Below are 17314 nucleotides of genomic sequence, written 5' to 3'. Positions count from 1 at the left end.
TCTAAAATTAATCAGTATAGTAGTTCCTAGATCCTGGCCCAGATGGCTTCAAATTATTTTATCAAACATTTATTAAGAACCACATTTGGCCAGGGACTGTACTAGATGCTTTCACTTATCTTAATAGTCCCAAGAATCCTGTGACATTTCCCTTGTAGTGATTAGGAAAGAGAGCCTTTGGCTTCAAGTAACAGAAACTCAACTTCAAGTGATTTAAACTAAAAGGAAAGGTAGAGAACAGCAGCACAGATCCAGAGGTAGGGCAGACGTAAGGACTGGTTAAGCCAGTAAGTGAAGAATGTCATTCAGGACTCCAGTTTTTGTCCATCTCTGCTTTGCCATCTAAGGTGACAACTTCACCCTAAAGCTGGCTTTCCTCTTGGTCATTCTATAGCTGCTGGTTGTGACAGAGGTTTCATCCTCTCATTCACATTCAGGAGGGGGTGTTGCTAGCTTTCCACAGCTGTTCCTGAATAGTAAGGGCCTCACATTAAATTAAGTTAGGCCCCCCAAAAATTCACTGTGGTAATCAGATGTGGTTACCCGCTTTGGCTTTTCAGATTATTATTTTTCAACCGTTTTTCATTATTGTTTGCCGAAGGAGTCTTTTAGACATTTACTTCCTAAATTCCTCTCCCTCATGAAATTTTAATGTTATATATTAGTTTATTATTAGTTTATCTGTTATTCACTGTATGCTGTATACATAGAATATCACCTCACCACCCAGAAAAAATGGCCTAGACTAATTCAGGACCACCCTTGGAGCTGTGGATGGGGTTAGCTTTCCTTGAAGCACATATACATGTGAGGGAGGCGTGGATACAGAGCAAAACTGTGGATTCTGTTAGGATGGAGGAAGTAGTAAGGAGTGAGTGTGTTCTGGGTAGGCTGGCAACAGTCGCCACTACTCAGGCTGAGAGACAGAACAAATAATTGGTTCAAGTACTGGTAAGTGGTAAAATCAAGTCAGACCAGGGTTTCTGACTTCAGTAGTAGTGCTCTATCCATTAGAATTGCATTGTCCATCTTTAGTTGCCTTGGAGGTAACTTCAAAAGTGTAGAGAATCTTGGACGTTAAAGTCAGACGTCATGGGTTCAAATACTGGCTCGTACATACTGGTTCTGTGACCAAGTCTTTGAGCTTTATGACCTACATGTACTTCATCTTTAAAAGAGAGATTATAATTTATTACCAGGCTGTTAGGATGATTAAATAAACTGAACATGTAAAGCAACAAGAATAATACCTCTGTAAATATGAGTTCCTTTCCACTATTATTTTAATTTTTCTTTCTGAAAAATGAAGACTTAGGCATCTGTGGTTTCAGAAAAAGAATATTATTAGAACTTACAAAACTATTTAATTAAAATTCATCTCCTATTCCCTTTCAAAAGTTATTTATTTTTTACAGAATGGATACTGTAGTTAGCATACTTTAAGAATTGTCAGGGGGAGGGTATAGCTCAGTGGTAGAGCACATGCTTAACATGTACAAGGGCCTGGGTTCAATCCCCAGTACCTCCATTAAAATAAATAAATATAAATAAATAATATAATTACATCCCCCCCAAATTAAAATAAAATTTAAAAGTAAATAAAGTGATTAAAAAAAAAGAATTGTCATATCTGCAAACCTTATTCCAGGTATCGTGACAATTCTCTATACTGTGAGGTCTGTAAAGATTAAAGGAAAATCCTATTTTATATGGTTTGTGATGTACATTGGTTGTAGAACAGCTGAATTTTAAGTATTAAGAAAATTTATAAATTTCTTTTAGTTATATGGTTATGACCTTCTGGTCTGACATATATTAAAGATGTTTATGAATGTTCATCTATTCTGTATTTTCTAGGACAAATCTATTAGCACTAGTTTACCTGTCTTAGACTTAATAGATGCCATTGCACCAAATGCAGTTCGTCAAGAAATGATCAAGAGAGAAGACCTCTCTGATGAGGACAAGCTAAACAATGCTAAGTAAGCCTTTCCGGTTTATATTAGAACTTAGTGGCTCTTTCATTTCTTAATCCTTACAGGTAAGGTTACTGTGTCCTTAAAATTCACATTTTTAACTACAACTTATATGGAAAATATAATTTAAACTCTCTTATAAAGAAACTTCCTTGTAAAGTTAATCTTATCAAAGTATTTTTCTTTTGTTAACATACATTAAATGAAAACAGAGAAAATACCAAGATATTTTTCTTGTCTTTTCAAGATACGCCATTTCAGTTGCTCGAAAGATTGGCGCCCGGATATATGCCTTACCTGATGACCTCGTGGAAGTGAAACCAAAGATGGTTATGACCGTGTTTGCATGCTTAATGGGAAGAGGACTGAACAAAATAAAATAATGAAACATTTAATATGATTTTCTGCCACATTAAAAACATTGAATGCCTCACAGTTTACAAAATTCTGAAAGATAGTGGGTATAAAACCAGAGATTATTTGTATGCTCAAAATAGTATAAATCATTAATGAATCCAGTATCCTGTTCATACTAGTTAGGATTTGTTGGCCTTTTTGGATAACACAGTTAATTTACCAGTGAATACTGATAACAGAGTATGTTCATTATCAAGCTGATATTTCATGATTAAATTATTCTCATTTCCTGAAAGTCTCATTAAAGCAAGACTAATTCATCTTTTTCATGGTTTAGAAATGATGAATACAAAAAATTTTTTTGCAGGTCCTGCTGTGAAATGTGTTCTGATTTGGTGTGTGTTGATTTTGATCATAAATATATTCAAAGTCATAATCCAGTTTGATCCTTTTATTTTTTTCCTCCAACTATGTGAAGTTGTCTAAAACTTTAACTTTTCTGTAAATTTCTGTATTGTCTAAAATTTCTAAGTGACAAGTATTGTTCATTAACATTATACTTTTTTATATATGAGGACTAACTTGAATAAACTCCAAAGTTCATTCTCTTCTATAAGTAGCAGGAGCTTTTTACTTAAAACTTAATTTTAACTGCATTGATACTTTACATATACTAGTTTGGTAATACAGCTTTAACTAAGACATGCAGCATATATATGTTGGTAAGATGCTATTAGAGAAATATGTGTGTGTACGTATATATATATTTTTTTGCACCTGAATTACCCAGGTTTTCTTAAATGGTATGTATACAGTCAGCCCTCCATATCCGATGGATGTATATCTGATGATTCCACATCTGTAGATTCAACTAACCGCAGATCAAAGATATTTGAAAAAAATAATTCCAGAAAGTTCCCAGAAGCAAAACTTCAATTTGCCAAGCGCCAGCAACTATTTACGTAGCATTTACATTATATTTACAACTATTTATGTCACATTTCCATTGTATTAAGTATAAGTAATCTGGAGATGATTTAAAGTGCACGGGAGGAGGTGTGTAGGTAATATGCAAAAACAAGACATTTTATATAAAGGATTTGCGTATCTGCAGATTTTGGAATCCTTGGGGAGCCCTGGAACCAATCCCCTGGACCCTGAGGGATGACTGTCATTGGTCAGTTAGCCAACCATTAAGTAGTTATTATGCCCCCACTATGTCTGTAACACTTCAGATTGTAGCTATCTGTACATGAAGAGTTCTTTTAGAAATAATCATTTTGGATCTGCAGATAGGTACTTTTCAACTGACTTCTTCCAGATATTTATAGCCAAACATTGGCAACAGCTCTCAAGACATGCTGACACCATACTGTTAGCTTCATTGTACTGTTAGCTTCATATTACACATGCTGATTTTTGATACCCTAGCCCTAAATAATTTAGAATATGCTCACTGAAATCTTCAGCAGGAAGTAACACAAAGCTAATATTCAACAGAGAGAATTGTCACATGTTTTTTCCACAGCCTTCTTCAGATTGGCAATGCTTGTGTTACTTGGGAGTAGCTAAGCTTCAGACCTATTTTTGTCTGAATTTTTACCAGTAGGCTGATTCTGCTAACAATTGAATTCAGAAGGCTATTTCCTTCATCTTCCACTGTTAGTGTCAGTGAGCAACACTGCTGTGCAACAAAAAATGCTGTCACCGTCTCACTGTGAATGAGTAGTCGAAATCACCCATCTACCATTGATTAAAACGTGTTTTGATGAAGTGAGACTACTCATGTGTTTAGAATAGAATTTTTTTAAATAAAATCATCAACAGATGGAACTTTGAAATATATTCTTCTACAAAAGAAATTTCCTTTCCTTTTATATTTTGATGATTGTTTTCTTATATGAAGATTAAGATATGTTCTTGCTCTTTTTTGTGAGATTATTTATTCATGTTTCCCCTTTTGATTTTTTCACCATAACATTCACTAAATTATCTGATTTACATGAAATCTGGCACTTTAGAGTGTTCTTTTTCTCACAAAATATATTTAATAAAAATCCCATGTATACACAAATGTGTCAGTATTTATTTCATTTAAAGAAAAATATGTAACCTTGAAAATTAACCTATCAGAAACTTATTTTCCAGAAAAGAGAAAAATTCCTAAATTAATGAGTAAAATAAAAATTTGTATCAGGTTTTTTCGTGAAGTAGTGAAGGTGGTTTTGTGGTTCTTTAATATAAAGAATTTTAGGAAAGACCAACTGCATGATTACTATAAATTTAATCTATGATGAAATAATTTGAGTAAATCAATTAATTCATCAATAAATTTGTTATGATCCAGGTATGATGCTAGACACAAGGGATTCAGCTGAGAAAAATGTAGACAGAGTTCCCTGACCACATGAATCTTTAATCCTAGTAGAGAAAGACGGTAAACAAATAGAAATTTTAGATGGTGATAAATGCAATAGGAAAAATAAAACAAGGTAATGTGATGGAGACTGACTTTGGAATTGGGGTGAAGATGATTTTAGTTTGGGAAGGGAAGGTCTCCCTAAGGGTATGATATTCGGACTGAGATATGAATGAGGTCAAGGAACCAGGCGATAACTTGTTCTGTAGAAGGAACGAGTGCAAAAGCTCTGAGGCAGGAAGTGTCTTGCAGACATTTTAGGAAAAGAAATAGGCAAATGTGGCCTAAGAGTAGTGAGGGAGAGAGTCTGGAGATGAAGATAGGATCTATTATTTTTAGGACTAGATCTGAATCTGGATTTTCACTTATCCAACTGGAGTTGTGATGGCTCTTCTATTTAGTTAATATCTGAGGTTTGGTGACCTGCTTTGAGTAATGTGCTGCTTCTGAATCTTGCATGCCATTGTTCATGATAACTCATTAGTCTCCATTTCACAGAGGGAAAATGAACAAATCATATAGGGGATGTTAAAATACCCCAATTTATGCTGGATAAAAATGTGCCAGAGAGGCAAGAGAGAATATTCTGCATCTGAGATGATTCAAAAAAGACTGAAGAACAGGATACAGCAGTATCACTAACTTCTTTTGCAAGAGGAAGAGCCCTCTAATACTTTGGAATGCCTCCTAGGATTATCTACTGAAGTAGATTGGAATTCTCCTGAATCTAAGAAATCAATCCTGCACCTGTGGGAGTCCTATGGATAAGGAACCACCTAAATCCCGAAGCTTTAAAAAAACTTCAGATGAAAGTGGTTTCTATAATTCTGAGCCATCTGAACTTTTACCCTTAAACACTCTGGACCTCTTGGGTGGGTCAGGGTTAGAGTTGTTCTGCTACTGAATAAAAATTTTACTGCACTACAAAGTGTATACAAGCACACACACAGAAACAAACCCAAATATGTACCACTGTGTTCACTGGCCACAGATTTACAATGAGCAATTTTGACATTCCACCAAATACACAAACTTAGAACTATATTAGAGAATGGGGCAGGTTTATGATCTACTAGGAAGAAAGAAAAAGCTAACATTTAATAGGTAACTATTTTGAAATAAACACATGAAAATGTTTGGAAAGGTGGGCAATCCTGTCTACTTAAAGACTCTTAGAGAAGATCCAAAGTGGACTATGATGATGAGGATATATTTAGGAACTTTGGGAGTTAATGTTGGCAGGGATGGAACAAATCAACCCGAACAGAATAGGACGTATTTCTCTCAAATATACGATACTCTTAAGTAAATATATGCATCGTCTTAAAAACCTAAAGCACTAAGGGCACAATTTAGATTTTTGTAGTTGGCTGTGGAAAGCAATAAAATTCGAGATCCAATTGCCAGTCCTCCTCCCCCAGCTTTTATAGGTGCAAGAATCTGCTTTAAATAAAAGCCTGATTTAAAAAAATTCAAGGAAGTAACATTTATTGCATTTCAGTTAGCTTTTGCTTAAATAACACTTATCTTAAAATCTGACTTGTGTTCAGATGAACAAGAAACCACTGGAAGGACTGATGTAGAGTAGATCCGAATGATGTGCTCATCCAATGGATGACCTCAGAAATGTTACGCAAATTTTATATTACAAACGAGTTTTCGAAAAACACAGTTTAGAAACGAGGGTAGCTAACCCAACAGAAGTACACACAAACAACACAGGTGTGGCGGACTGGCGAGGGCCCTGTCCTTTCTGCTCTAGGGAGAGGACAAAGGAGTACGCAATAATTTGACAATTCCACAGGGGGTTTCGACTACACCTTAAGTCGTCAGAGGCTCGGTGAAACACATCGCATGATGTTTAGTTATGTGCAGTAGGAGACCGCGGGGAAACTACCTCAAACTCGCATCTGGGTGTGGACAGAGTGCACCCGGTCGTTCGCCTTTTCCTCGGCAGCTGGAAGGCTTCCAGAAAGCGGCCGGCTAGTCAGGAGCAGGGGGCGGGGCACTCGTAAACCCCGCCTCGCCGCAAGCTCCGCCCACCAACGAGCCCGCCCCGTTGTCGTCGCGGTCCTCCGAGCGGAAGATGACGTGAGGAAAACCGCGAACATCTCTAGGAGCAGCTCAGCCGGCTGTTTTCCCAGCCTGGGAGCTCGGCGGGTGCAGAATCGCCTCTTGGAGCTCCTCTCCCACGGATTTTCGTCCTCCTCTCGGGCCAGGCCGCCCCCCGCGCGGCCCCTGAGACTCCTAGCACGGCCCCTCGCTCGGCTGCCGCCCTGGCGCGCGCCACTGTGTCGTCCCCGGACGGGCGCGGACCGGCTCGGCCCGGGCGCCGGCGGCTGGGGAGGGGGCGCTGGCCCCGGGGCCGCGCATGCGCTGCCACCAACCTGGGGCTGTCAGTGGAGGGCGACTGCTGGCTCCGAGGGGAGGCGACGCCCTTCGGGGCCAACGGGCCCCGCGCCGAGGCGGCCGTGGGAACAACTCATCCCTTTTCCAGCCCGGGGGCGGGGCTGGGGTCGGGGTCGGGGCTGGTGGGGGCCCCGCCCCCGTCTCCTGGCCTGCCCCCTTCATGGGCCGCGATGATGGCGGCCTTGTACCCGAGCACGGACCTCTCGGGCGCCGCCTCCTCCTCCTCCCTGCCTTCCTCCCCATCCTCCTCTTCGTCGCCGAACGAGGTGATGGCGCTGAAGGATGTGCGGGAGGTGAAGGAGGAGAATACCCTGAACGAGAAGCTTTTCTTGCTGGCGTGCGACAAGGGTGAGAGCTAGGCCCCTTTCTCCGCTTTTGGACGCTCCTGCCCTCCACTCCCATCCTCTCCCCAACCTCAGCTCGGGGCACTCGCTCTTCCTCACGCGCCCAGCATCTGTTCCCGCCGCGCCCACTGCATCTCCTGGGCGGCCCGGCACCGCCTCTGCCCTGTGTGTGCGGAGTTGACAGGCGGGAGTAGCCGCGGGTGCAACCCTCCAAGCATTGCACCTAGGGTGGTGGCTCTGGCTGTGGCCTCCCTTCGTGGGGTCTGGTGTTCGGATAGCGTCGTGGGGGCCCGGAACCGAAGGTTTTAGCCTCACCTCCGCTACTGACCACCTGAATGACCTGGTATCCCCCACTCGGAGCTTCAGTTCTTTCTTTCTGCAAGCCCAGAGGGTTTGTCTAGTTTCGGACCTTACAGTCCAAAAATCCCTAGACTTTGCTTAAGATACCTCCTGTTTATGGGCTCTCAGCTGGTTTTTGTTATCCGTTTTAAAACCTTAGTTGTAGTATTTAGCACCAGCCACCCAGTGCCTTGGTGTTCAGTGACCTTTGTGTGGGATTAGGTATATCAGTTTCCTAGGTGGACAAATAAGACAGGACTTTATGGAGAAATTCTGCCGTAGTCCCAAAGTTTCTCCAAATTTACGGAACAACTTTGTTCGTGCTTTTTATTGGAGAGGAAAGTTTGTTGCTCCTCATCCTTCTTTGGGAAATAAAGGTAGTGCAAAATAATTACAGGGCAGAAATGTGGAATATATTTAATGTGTTTTCTTTTTTTTAAAAAAAATCTAGAAATCGATCACTTTTATAAAGGCCATAATAAAGTCTCTTCATTTATGCATGCCTTCTGTTGACGAATGTGATTTTAAAAAGTGGGAAATTGATTGCCCTGAGACTGCTTTTATTTCCTACATGTAAAAAAGTGCCGTAAATTTTCTCTTTGTAAATTTATTCATCTTGCCTTACAGTGGCCACGCTCACTTAGGAAGAATGTTTAGGGTCATGCAAACTTCAAAAATACTAACCCAATGGGTAACTTACACTGTGAAAAGATTAACTACAGAGGATTTTTTGTTTGTTTGCATTTATGAGGACAGCCTCCCTAACCTCTCTGCTTTTGAAATAAGATTTTATTTACACAACTTTTTGAAAACACATTGATACATAAACAAAGTCCATCTGTGTCTATCCTGAGTCACTTTTATGATCTTATGTAATAGTATTAAATCATATTATGAAAGCATTTTAGAAAGTCCATAACTTCTATGGACACAACTTCAAATAGTCTTGGAAATTTAAGCATGGAATGTATGTCTATAACCTCACAAAAATCATTACCTGTGGATGATGTAACATTATTTAGTATTACTGGAAGAGATAGTCTGAGTTCTCTTCCTTCAAAAATTCTCTTAAAGGGAAAGGGAAAAGATTGCTGTACTAGAATTAGTAACTGACAGCTACATCTACCCCCAGCTTACTGAGCTATGGTTATTTTAAAGCAAACAAAGTATGTCAAAAGAGTCCATTTAATATTCCTGCCAAACTTAGGACAGAGCAATGTTGTAATGGAACATGGTGGAGTAAGAACTTGTATGGTGTGTGTATTTAGGATTATTGCATGACATATCTCAAAAAAGTTTTAATATGTTTGACAGTTTTGTAGCCCTTCCAGTAGTGCCAGGTGAAATAGCTTGGTATTCTTTGTCAGTTCAGTTTCCCTTTTATAACATCGTTAAGATCCTTGGAGAGATTTGGCGTTTGGGGGTGAGGTGAAAAATAAATATGCATGCTTTTTCTCCCCCATTTAAATTAAAATTTTTTCTCATGAGTGAGATTAAATAGATATTTTCCTTTTCAGGTGTGCTGAAATGAGTTCTTGGGTTAGATTTGGAAAAATTGCTTATTTCTTACACATACTTATAGCATATATTTACACTGAGAAAATAACTTTGAGTTATAACAGGGTTTTTTTGTTTGCATGTTTATATTCACTAAAATTTTAAAAACTTTTTTAGTGTTACCCAAACCAAATCTAAAAGTGAGAAGTTTCCTGAAGTAGCTATAGTTTCCATTATTACTTTGGAGCTTTCATCAAATCAAATGGCAAACATTTACTGAAACAACTTTTGGGGTAGAGTGCATATGGCATTTCATAGATGACTTCATTTAATCCTCACAACCCCATGAGCCAGATTTGTTGTTATCCCCATTTTACAAATGAGGAAAGTGAGACTTAGCAAAATTTTAGAATTACTCTGGCCAAAGTTACATTAGTTAGGAAGTAGTAGAACTGGGATCTATTTTCAGCCTGTGCTCTTAACTGATATGTTATATTGAACTAGTTGTAGTTGAATGGATGAATATCATTTGTGCTAGAAAAGACATCCATATTTGGACTTACTAGTTGGAAATTAAACTTGCTCTCTATGTATGCTTTATTAATCATGGTTTCTGTGAATTATATTTATCCAATAAAAGTAAAAAGCTTTAATAGCACCAGAGAAAATCCACTCTAGAACATCTATGTTTCTCATCCTTTTTCATTAAGCAGTTTTACTCTACAAGTGTAAAATGTTCATAATACATTCCACTTAGGGAGAATTCCTAAAGCAAAAATTGTGGAGATGGGGTGGTTATGTGTTTCCTAGTGGATGAGTGGCCTTTTGAAAGGTATGCCCAGATTAAGGAGTAAAGAAAAAAAGTAAGAAAGAAAAAGATTTTATAGTTTGATCTTATTGTTTGTATAGCTGGATTTTATGTAAATTAGTTCAGTAGAGCTAGGCAAGTGCTAATTCACTTAGTGGCCACGTAATAGTGGCTGTTACTGATCTTGAAAGTGGGCCAGAATCATCTCAAAGGTAATATTGGTTCTTTTCTTTCTATAAAATTTACAAGAAAAAGTGAATCGAAGTTTCCTGTGCAGTTACATAAAGTTGTCTGCCCCGCCACTCCCCGGCCAAGTAAAATTCTCGAAAAGTACACTTGTATTCTTTTTAGGCATGGAATGCTGGAATTCAGAGGTAAAGGTTAATGGAAACAAAAGCAGCTGTAAGTGTGTTGTTTTATGAAATATTAAGCCGTTATTCTTACCACCCATGTCTTTTTCCTTTCTCATTGAGAGTTAGTGTGGTAATGAACCACTTTTATTTGCGGGAGCCAGTGGTTTACTTCAGCTCTACTGGCTGGAGAAGGAATTAATATGTTTGTTTTGGGAGCATCTAAGCTAAATATAGTTTACGTTAATTCACCTCTTTTAAAGTAACTATTGAGTAGATGGTAGCTTTAGTATAAACCCTTTAATTTGCTGATGATCAGTCATCAGTTCTTGTGCAGAAAAAGGAAATGATGAAAGGATTCAGTCTGGATTTAGTCCCTGCCAACTTCCCTTGAAGAGCATTTTCAGGAAATTGGACTTGCAATTACTAAGTCAGGAGGACCTTCTTGAAATTTCAGCATGGGGTCAGGGGAGGGTTGGAGAGAGCAGAATTTCACCTTTATTCTTGGACTCAGTCTAATAATAGTCACCTCAGTCTAATAATAGTCTTGTGTCACCTTTGTGGTTTGATTTGCTGCATTGTATGGAGGTTGCTTTGATGCCTGAATTCCCACTTAAAATTTGCATACCTTTGGCTAAGCATGCTTTTAAAATGGGCAACATTTCTGGGAGAAGTAATATTAAGCTGCTGTTTTAAAACATCTTACTTAATACATTTAATGAAACTTTTAAAAAAACTATTTGAAAAGAAATTTCTGACATGCGTGGTTGAAGAGGATGGCAGTGGGAAGAAAAAGTGCAGAAAACTGGGTACTACCGAGAAGTTTTATGTTGACAAGGGGGACCTAATGTAAAGAGGTGCTGTGGAGGGAAGAAAATTTTGCAGAAAGGAGAGGTAAGAAGGGTGCTATAGATGAAATTCTACAGACAGCTCACAAATTGTCATTAGGCATAGCATTTAAGTATTTTGTACAGGACAGTTGTCAAATCACCAGTGGAGCCATAGTGTACGGTTCACAGTTATTTTAACAAAAAAGACTTAACTCGTCAAAATCTTGTTGGATAGTTTATAACAGACTTATTATTGAGTAGCTCTCTGCTTCATAGTACTATAATACTGGCATTTCTTTGTAGTGATCCCACAGGTATGCTTCTTTATTTCATTTTTAATTTGCTGCTCTTTTCTGTAAGTCATCATCCAGATATATTTATCAAGCTAATTTTGTTAAGGCTCTTGGAAAGTTGCTTTATCAAAAAGTAACTGACTACATCCCTGTCCTTTGTAGATTCTTCTGTGTTGGAAATGCTCTCTTGTGCTCTTGTGAGGAGCAGTAAGGGGAAAAAAAGTATATTTGTACCTAACAGATCTGTCTCAAGGGAAGAAACAAATGATCAATTTAATTTTAATCGCCTATTTGTGACTTGGAACATAGGATATTCTTAATATACAGTCTTTGATTCTGAGCAGTTAAAAAACGTAAGCCAAGCCAAACCCTTTTACCTAGTATATTATAAACTTTGGGAAAGGGTGTTAAAAGATTAATTTGTATTGTGTGGGTATTGTTGCAACTTAAGAAAATTCCTCTTCTTCCATGCTGCCAGTGTTATAAATATCTTCTTCATAACTGACACCACCAAATTTAATGACACTGAGAAGTTTAAGATCTCAGAATAGTAGTTTATATGTAGAGTTCAAAAGCTATCGCTGAGAGGTGAAAGTAGTGACTTTTAGGAGCCTACACGAATTATCAGAACTAAAAGAATTCCAGTACTATATCAATTTAGTTATGAGATTCAGTGGAATTTCTTTAGATGCCAAAACTTAGTGATCTATAAAATGATGATCAGCACTGTTATCAATAGGTTCTGTTAATTAAAAAAAAAACCTCATGTTTATTTTCTGGTCATATTTTTGCTCCATCACTAATCCTTTTATAATTTTGTAGCTTCATTTGTGTTGATCGATAGTGTATTTTTTCAGCTTTATAAATATTTATAATTTAAATGTATATGAGTTTAAATTTAAGCAACACAACAAATTCTTTATGAAACTCTATTGCTGCATACCTAATATTAACTAAAGTTTTATACAACTTGTAACATCACTGTGCATTGGACTGCAAGTCATTTACCAGACTCTAATTACAAAATAAACATTGCTTCTAAGAGACTCAAGAATATGTTAATTTTTAATTTATAAACTAAGTAACTATTAAAAAATCAGCATTACCTTCTACGCTGTAAGTATAATTTTTTTCCTGCAGCAACAATGTCTTTGCTCTTTTGCCAGGTGATATTTATTATCATTAATAGTCTTCATTAATGGACAATTATGGTAATAATTATCTTTTTCCAAAAATATTCAGCATACCATGTTTCCAACTCTTTAATTTTGAAGATTTCATTCACAGTAATATGATTACAAATACATTGGGGTCTATGATAAATGCTGGGTTTTGCACATTTGGTAAACTACATTTTAAATCATCTGCACTCTGAAAATCTTGTATGTATTTTTTTTTTCTTTTTAGAATTTGGTTCAAACTAATTTGAAGTTTGCTGTAAACATTTTAATCAATACTGTCACTATTTATATTTCCATATCCAACAACTGGAATTTGATCATATCTTTGTATTTTTTTACTTCGTAATTCTTTTTCCTCTTAATAATAAAATCTTCTGTTTTAAGTGTCTTTAGTAATAGTTCAATTAGAATGTTGCAGTTCCCACAGCAAAAAGTTTTGTTATAGAAACTTGATTTGAAAAACTTTTCTGACAGATAAATTCTTCCATGCTTCATAACTAACTGAAAATTTAGTTACTATAAAATTAAACTGATCAATATTAATGCTCCCATTTCAGTGGTGTTGAAATTTACCATCATATGCCAGAAAATAAAATGAGATGCCATTGTAGAAAAGGTGGAATCACCAGTTCTTCATCGATACTATAACAATTTTCCACTGTATTTCTCAAGGGTTTATCACAGTTGGCCAGCGTGAATTTGTTGCTAGGAATCCATAAGATTACGCTGGTATTTTTATGTACTATTTCATTTAAAAAAATTGCTCGTTAGGACTCGCTACATTGATTTCATGACTGCTAATGGGTTGCAACCTGCAGTTTGGAAAACATTGGTTTAGAAAGATCACAGTGGGTGAGTGGGAGAGTGGCAACAAGGTAAATTCAGAATGGTAGCAGGGCCAAGATCCCATAGGGCTCAGTAAGCCACAGGGAAGATTTTGGCATTTAAAGTGTAATTAAAAATCTCGAGGATTGAAAACCTGATACGATTTTAATTTTAAAATGATCACTCTGGCTGCTGGGTGGAGAGTAGACTAAAGGCATGGTGTCGGAGCAGGGGTGGGGAAACTGGTCCACAGGCCAAATCCACCCACCACTTGTTTTTGTAAGGCCTGTAGGCTAAGAATGGATTTTACATTTCTAATGGGAATAAATCAAAAGAAGAAGAATATTTTGTAACGTGTGAACATTATATGAAATTCAAACTTGAGCGTCCATAAATAAGGTTTTATTGGAACACATTGGAGCTTATTGTGTACGTATGGTCCATGGCCACTTTTGTGCTGCCAGAGCAGATTTGAATATTTGCAACTGGGATTGTATGGCCCACAAAGCCTAAATTTTCACTATGTGGCCCTTTATAGAAAAAGGTTTTTGACCCCTGTACTAGAATGTAGGCAGGTATAAAAGTAGAGAGGTTAACGCAGAGTCCAGGAGAGAGATGATGGTGTCTTGTACTGGGGGTAGCAGTATGCAGTGGATAAAGTGGATAAATATGGGAAATATTTTGGAGAGCGGGAGCTGAGAAGTCTTGCTGTTGAATTTGTATACTGGTGGAATTGATTGAAAAAGTTTCTTCTCAAAATAAAAAGTTTTTTTTTCCTTCACTGGAAAAAAACAACCATTGAGCTAAAAATGTAAATGAATTATGTTACATTTCCTTCTATATGTTATATTCTAAAAGATGAAAAGTGTATGTAACTCTTAAAAGCAACTTTAGTATAAAATTTTTAAAATGTATATGTATGCGTGACGTAAGAAGGCACTGTAATCCTTACTCTATCGCTTCTTGTTATATATTTTAAATTTACTAACCTCTTCTTACATATACACTCATCCTAAATATTAAGACTATTCTGGGCTTTCTGAATATAGCTTATTGTTTTAAATGACTTGCAAATATAAACTTAGGTGGAATGATTAGAAACCACTCTAGGTTTCCTATAGGTTCTGTGACTGGTTTGTAATTTTTCTTTTGCATGAGTGTAGCAGCTGTGGCAGGGTGGAAGTTTTTATTATTTCTAGAGGTAAAACTTATCTGGTTTTGATTTTTAAGTTTTTTTCCCCTTACATAGCCCCTGTCTGTAATGGAAATAGTCTTTGAAACCTTAAAGCTGTTGTATCTGACATTTGCAATACATTTACTTTTTAAACAGCAAACTAAACTTTTAAAACATGTAGCAGTTGTTTTTGACCATTTGCTATATGTGAAGTTTATAAAATTTTATAAGAATTATATTTATATACAGTGCTTTAGACTTTTCTGTCTCTAGCAACATGGCTAACTAGGTAATCTGAAAACTCTTCTGCTTGAGATCACCTAGAAATGCTAGCTAAAATATAACAAACATCTATTTAAATGAACAGCTGAGCTTTCAAGAAAGTGAGGGAAGCGGATTCAAACATAAAGAAAAGACTGGATAACAGAGGAGTGTGTGAGCTGACATTTGACTGCTCTGGGTGTGGGAGCAAGAGTTATTGGTCTGGGCATTGTAGGGATTTGAATTTTAATGCCCATATGGAAACAGGCTACAAAGCCTTGAGTTTGTACAACGTGAGAGTTTGGAACAACATCTAAGCATGAAACCAGGAGCCTTAAAGGACTACACTTTTAGCAGAGGGGTAGATGAGAAAAGAACCTGTCCATCAGCAAAGGGAGACTACAAAGAAGCTTTTAAATAAGACTTCTCTATGAATTTGTAACTATGGTTCTGCCTCTTGTTGGCCTGGGGTTTAAATTAATACTACCTACTTCATCTGGGAAAACCTAAACTGAGAAATTAATACAAAAATGATTCATAGGGTAGCAAAATCTTTGTTACCTGGAAAAAGTTACCTGGAAAAAGCAAACAACATCCTTGGTGGGACAAATTTTCATACTAGGCTACCTAGTTTCCCATAGTTAAGCTGCATGAAGATGAGTTTGCAGTACCCAATTTAAAAATTCAGAAGATAGCCACCCATTATCATGAGTCAGTAGACACAATAAATAGGATTAAATCCCTAAGACTGTCAGATAATTATCATATAGAGACCATAAAATAAGTATGTTTAAAAAGACTAAGAACTTAAAATAAGGAAATGAAAACAGAAGAAAATATATCAAAAGATTTGGAAATAAATTTATAGAATAAATATAGAAAGATTTATAGAAATACAAAACATAGTCATTAAAATTTTTAAAATTAATGAGTGGCTTCATCAGCAGAACTAGTTGAAGGAGGAATAAGTGACTGGACGAGAAATCAAAAGTTATCCAGAATGCAGGAAAGAGAGTGAGAAAGAGGAAATATAAGACATCTTTAGAGACACAGAAGTTGGAGTGGGACGATCTAAAATGATGTCTAAAGAAGTTCCAAAAGGAGAAAAAACAGTATAGGATGAAGAAATATTTGAAGAGATAATGGCTGAAAATATTGCATTTTGATGAAGAGATTCAGAGAGCCTAGTGAATTCCGGGCAGGATAAATAAAAAACTAATCCTCACCTAGATATATCATTAAACCAAAGAAAATACATCAGGAGTTTTTATGGGTAGCATCCTCTTCCAACTAAGATACTGAAATAAATTCGTCTGAAATAAGGTTTTCAAGTTATTTTCCAATAGTGACAAATCTATGTTCACTATCATTTCAACTTGTGACTAAGAAATTCACTTTGTGAATTGCTTGATAAGTTTTTGTCATGGAGCATTAGTATCTAAATATTAATTAGTGCTATGAGGAAAATATTTCTTTTTGACTAGTTTTCTTTTTTTAATGTATTTTATTTCTTAAATTGAAGTACAGTCAGTTGCAATGCGTCACTCTCTGGTGTACAGCACAATGTCCCAGTCATGCATATACATGCGTATATTCGTTTACTTTTTTTTTTTCCACTAGGGATTATTACAAAATATTGAACATAGTTCCCTGTGCTATACGGAAGAAGCTTTTTTTTTTTTAAGTCTGTTTTTATATATAGTTGCTAACATTTGTAAAAGTTTTCTTCTTGAGGGAAGTAAGGAAATACACCATTAGGAAAACTACCTTTCATCTTCTTCCAAAATGTGTGGGGACTTTAATGTCATTGGTTAAAAATAATAGCAAAACTTATTTAAAATTTTAACCCAAAAAAGTCTGTTACCTTTCTTATTCACTCATTTGGTCCAGTTTTAGGATTTTCTCTTTTTGTGTCATGAAATCATTTCTTTCCTTCTGTTTTCCACTCTGATTGTTCTTTTCCTTTTTCTTATTCATAGACTTCTAAGGAACAAATGTATTTGCAAGTCACTTAAAATGGTTTATTTTTCTTACGTTAAAAAGTAAGATGAAATAAAATAAAACCCACTTTGCTTTCTTTCTCTAATATTTATCTTTTGATTTATTCCCCTTATTATTTTCTAGTTAGCAGACGAGTATTGTGGGCCCTCTGAAAATGATTACCTCCATAATTATTCTCATTTTCCTTTGTGGATTAGCTGTTTTGATGTGGGGTAGTTAGCCAGAAGCTACTCTGCATAATCCTGACAGA

At 36.7% G+C, this 17314-nt stretch overlaps 2 protein-coding genes across 7 annotated transcripts in view; both read left to right on the top strand.

Annotated features, from left to right (window-relative positions):
* The window catches only part of PLS1 (plastin 1), a 95295-nt gene extending 92529 nt beyond the window's left edge, over positions 1-2766 (top strand). For 3 of the 4 annotated variants that reach the window (XM_032487121.1, XM_032487132.1, XM_032487130.1), the window contains 2 exons: positions 1858-1982; positions 2224-2764. In XM_032487121.1, the coding sequence (XP_032343012.1) occupies positions 1858-1982; positions 2224-2359 (261 nt within the window). In that variant the 3' untranslated portion in view covers positions 2360-2764. Of the gene's footprint in view, positions 1-1857; positions 1983-2223 lie in introns of all 4 variants that reach the window. The other variant, XM_006190547.3, reaches the window with a different exon arrangement.
* A 4105-nt stretch (positions 2767-6871) lies between these two features.
* Positions 6872-17314, top strand: part of TRPC1 (transient receptor potential cation channel subfamily C member 1) — a 60040-nt gene continuing 49597 nt past the window's right edge. For 2 of the 3 annotated variants that reach the window (XM_006190546.3, XM_006190545.3), the window contains exon 1: positions 6872-7509. In XM_006190546.3, the coding sequence (XP_006190608.1) occupies positions 7332-7509 (178 nt within the window). In that variant the 5' untranslated portion in view covers positions 6872-7331. The remainder of the gene's footprint in view (positions 7510-17314) is intronic. The other variant, XM_032487078.1, reaches the window with a different exon arrangement.

This window comes from Camelus ferus, chromosome 1 (genome assembly GCF_009834535.1).
Source record: "Camelus ferus isolate YT-003-E chromosome 1, BCGSAC_Cfer_1.0, whole genome shotgun sequence".
NCBI classification, from domain to species: Eukaryota; Metazoa; Chordata; class Mammalia; order Artiodactyla; family Camelidae; genus Camelus; species Camelus ferus.
The sequence above is the reverse complement of the archived record's forward strand: the minus strand, read 5'-3'. Positions and strand labels throughout refer to the sequence as shown.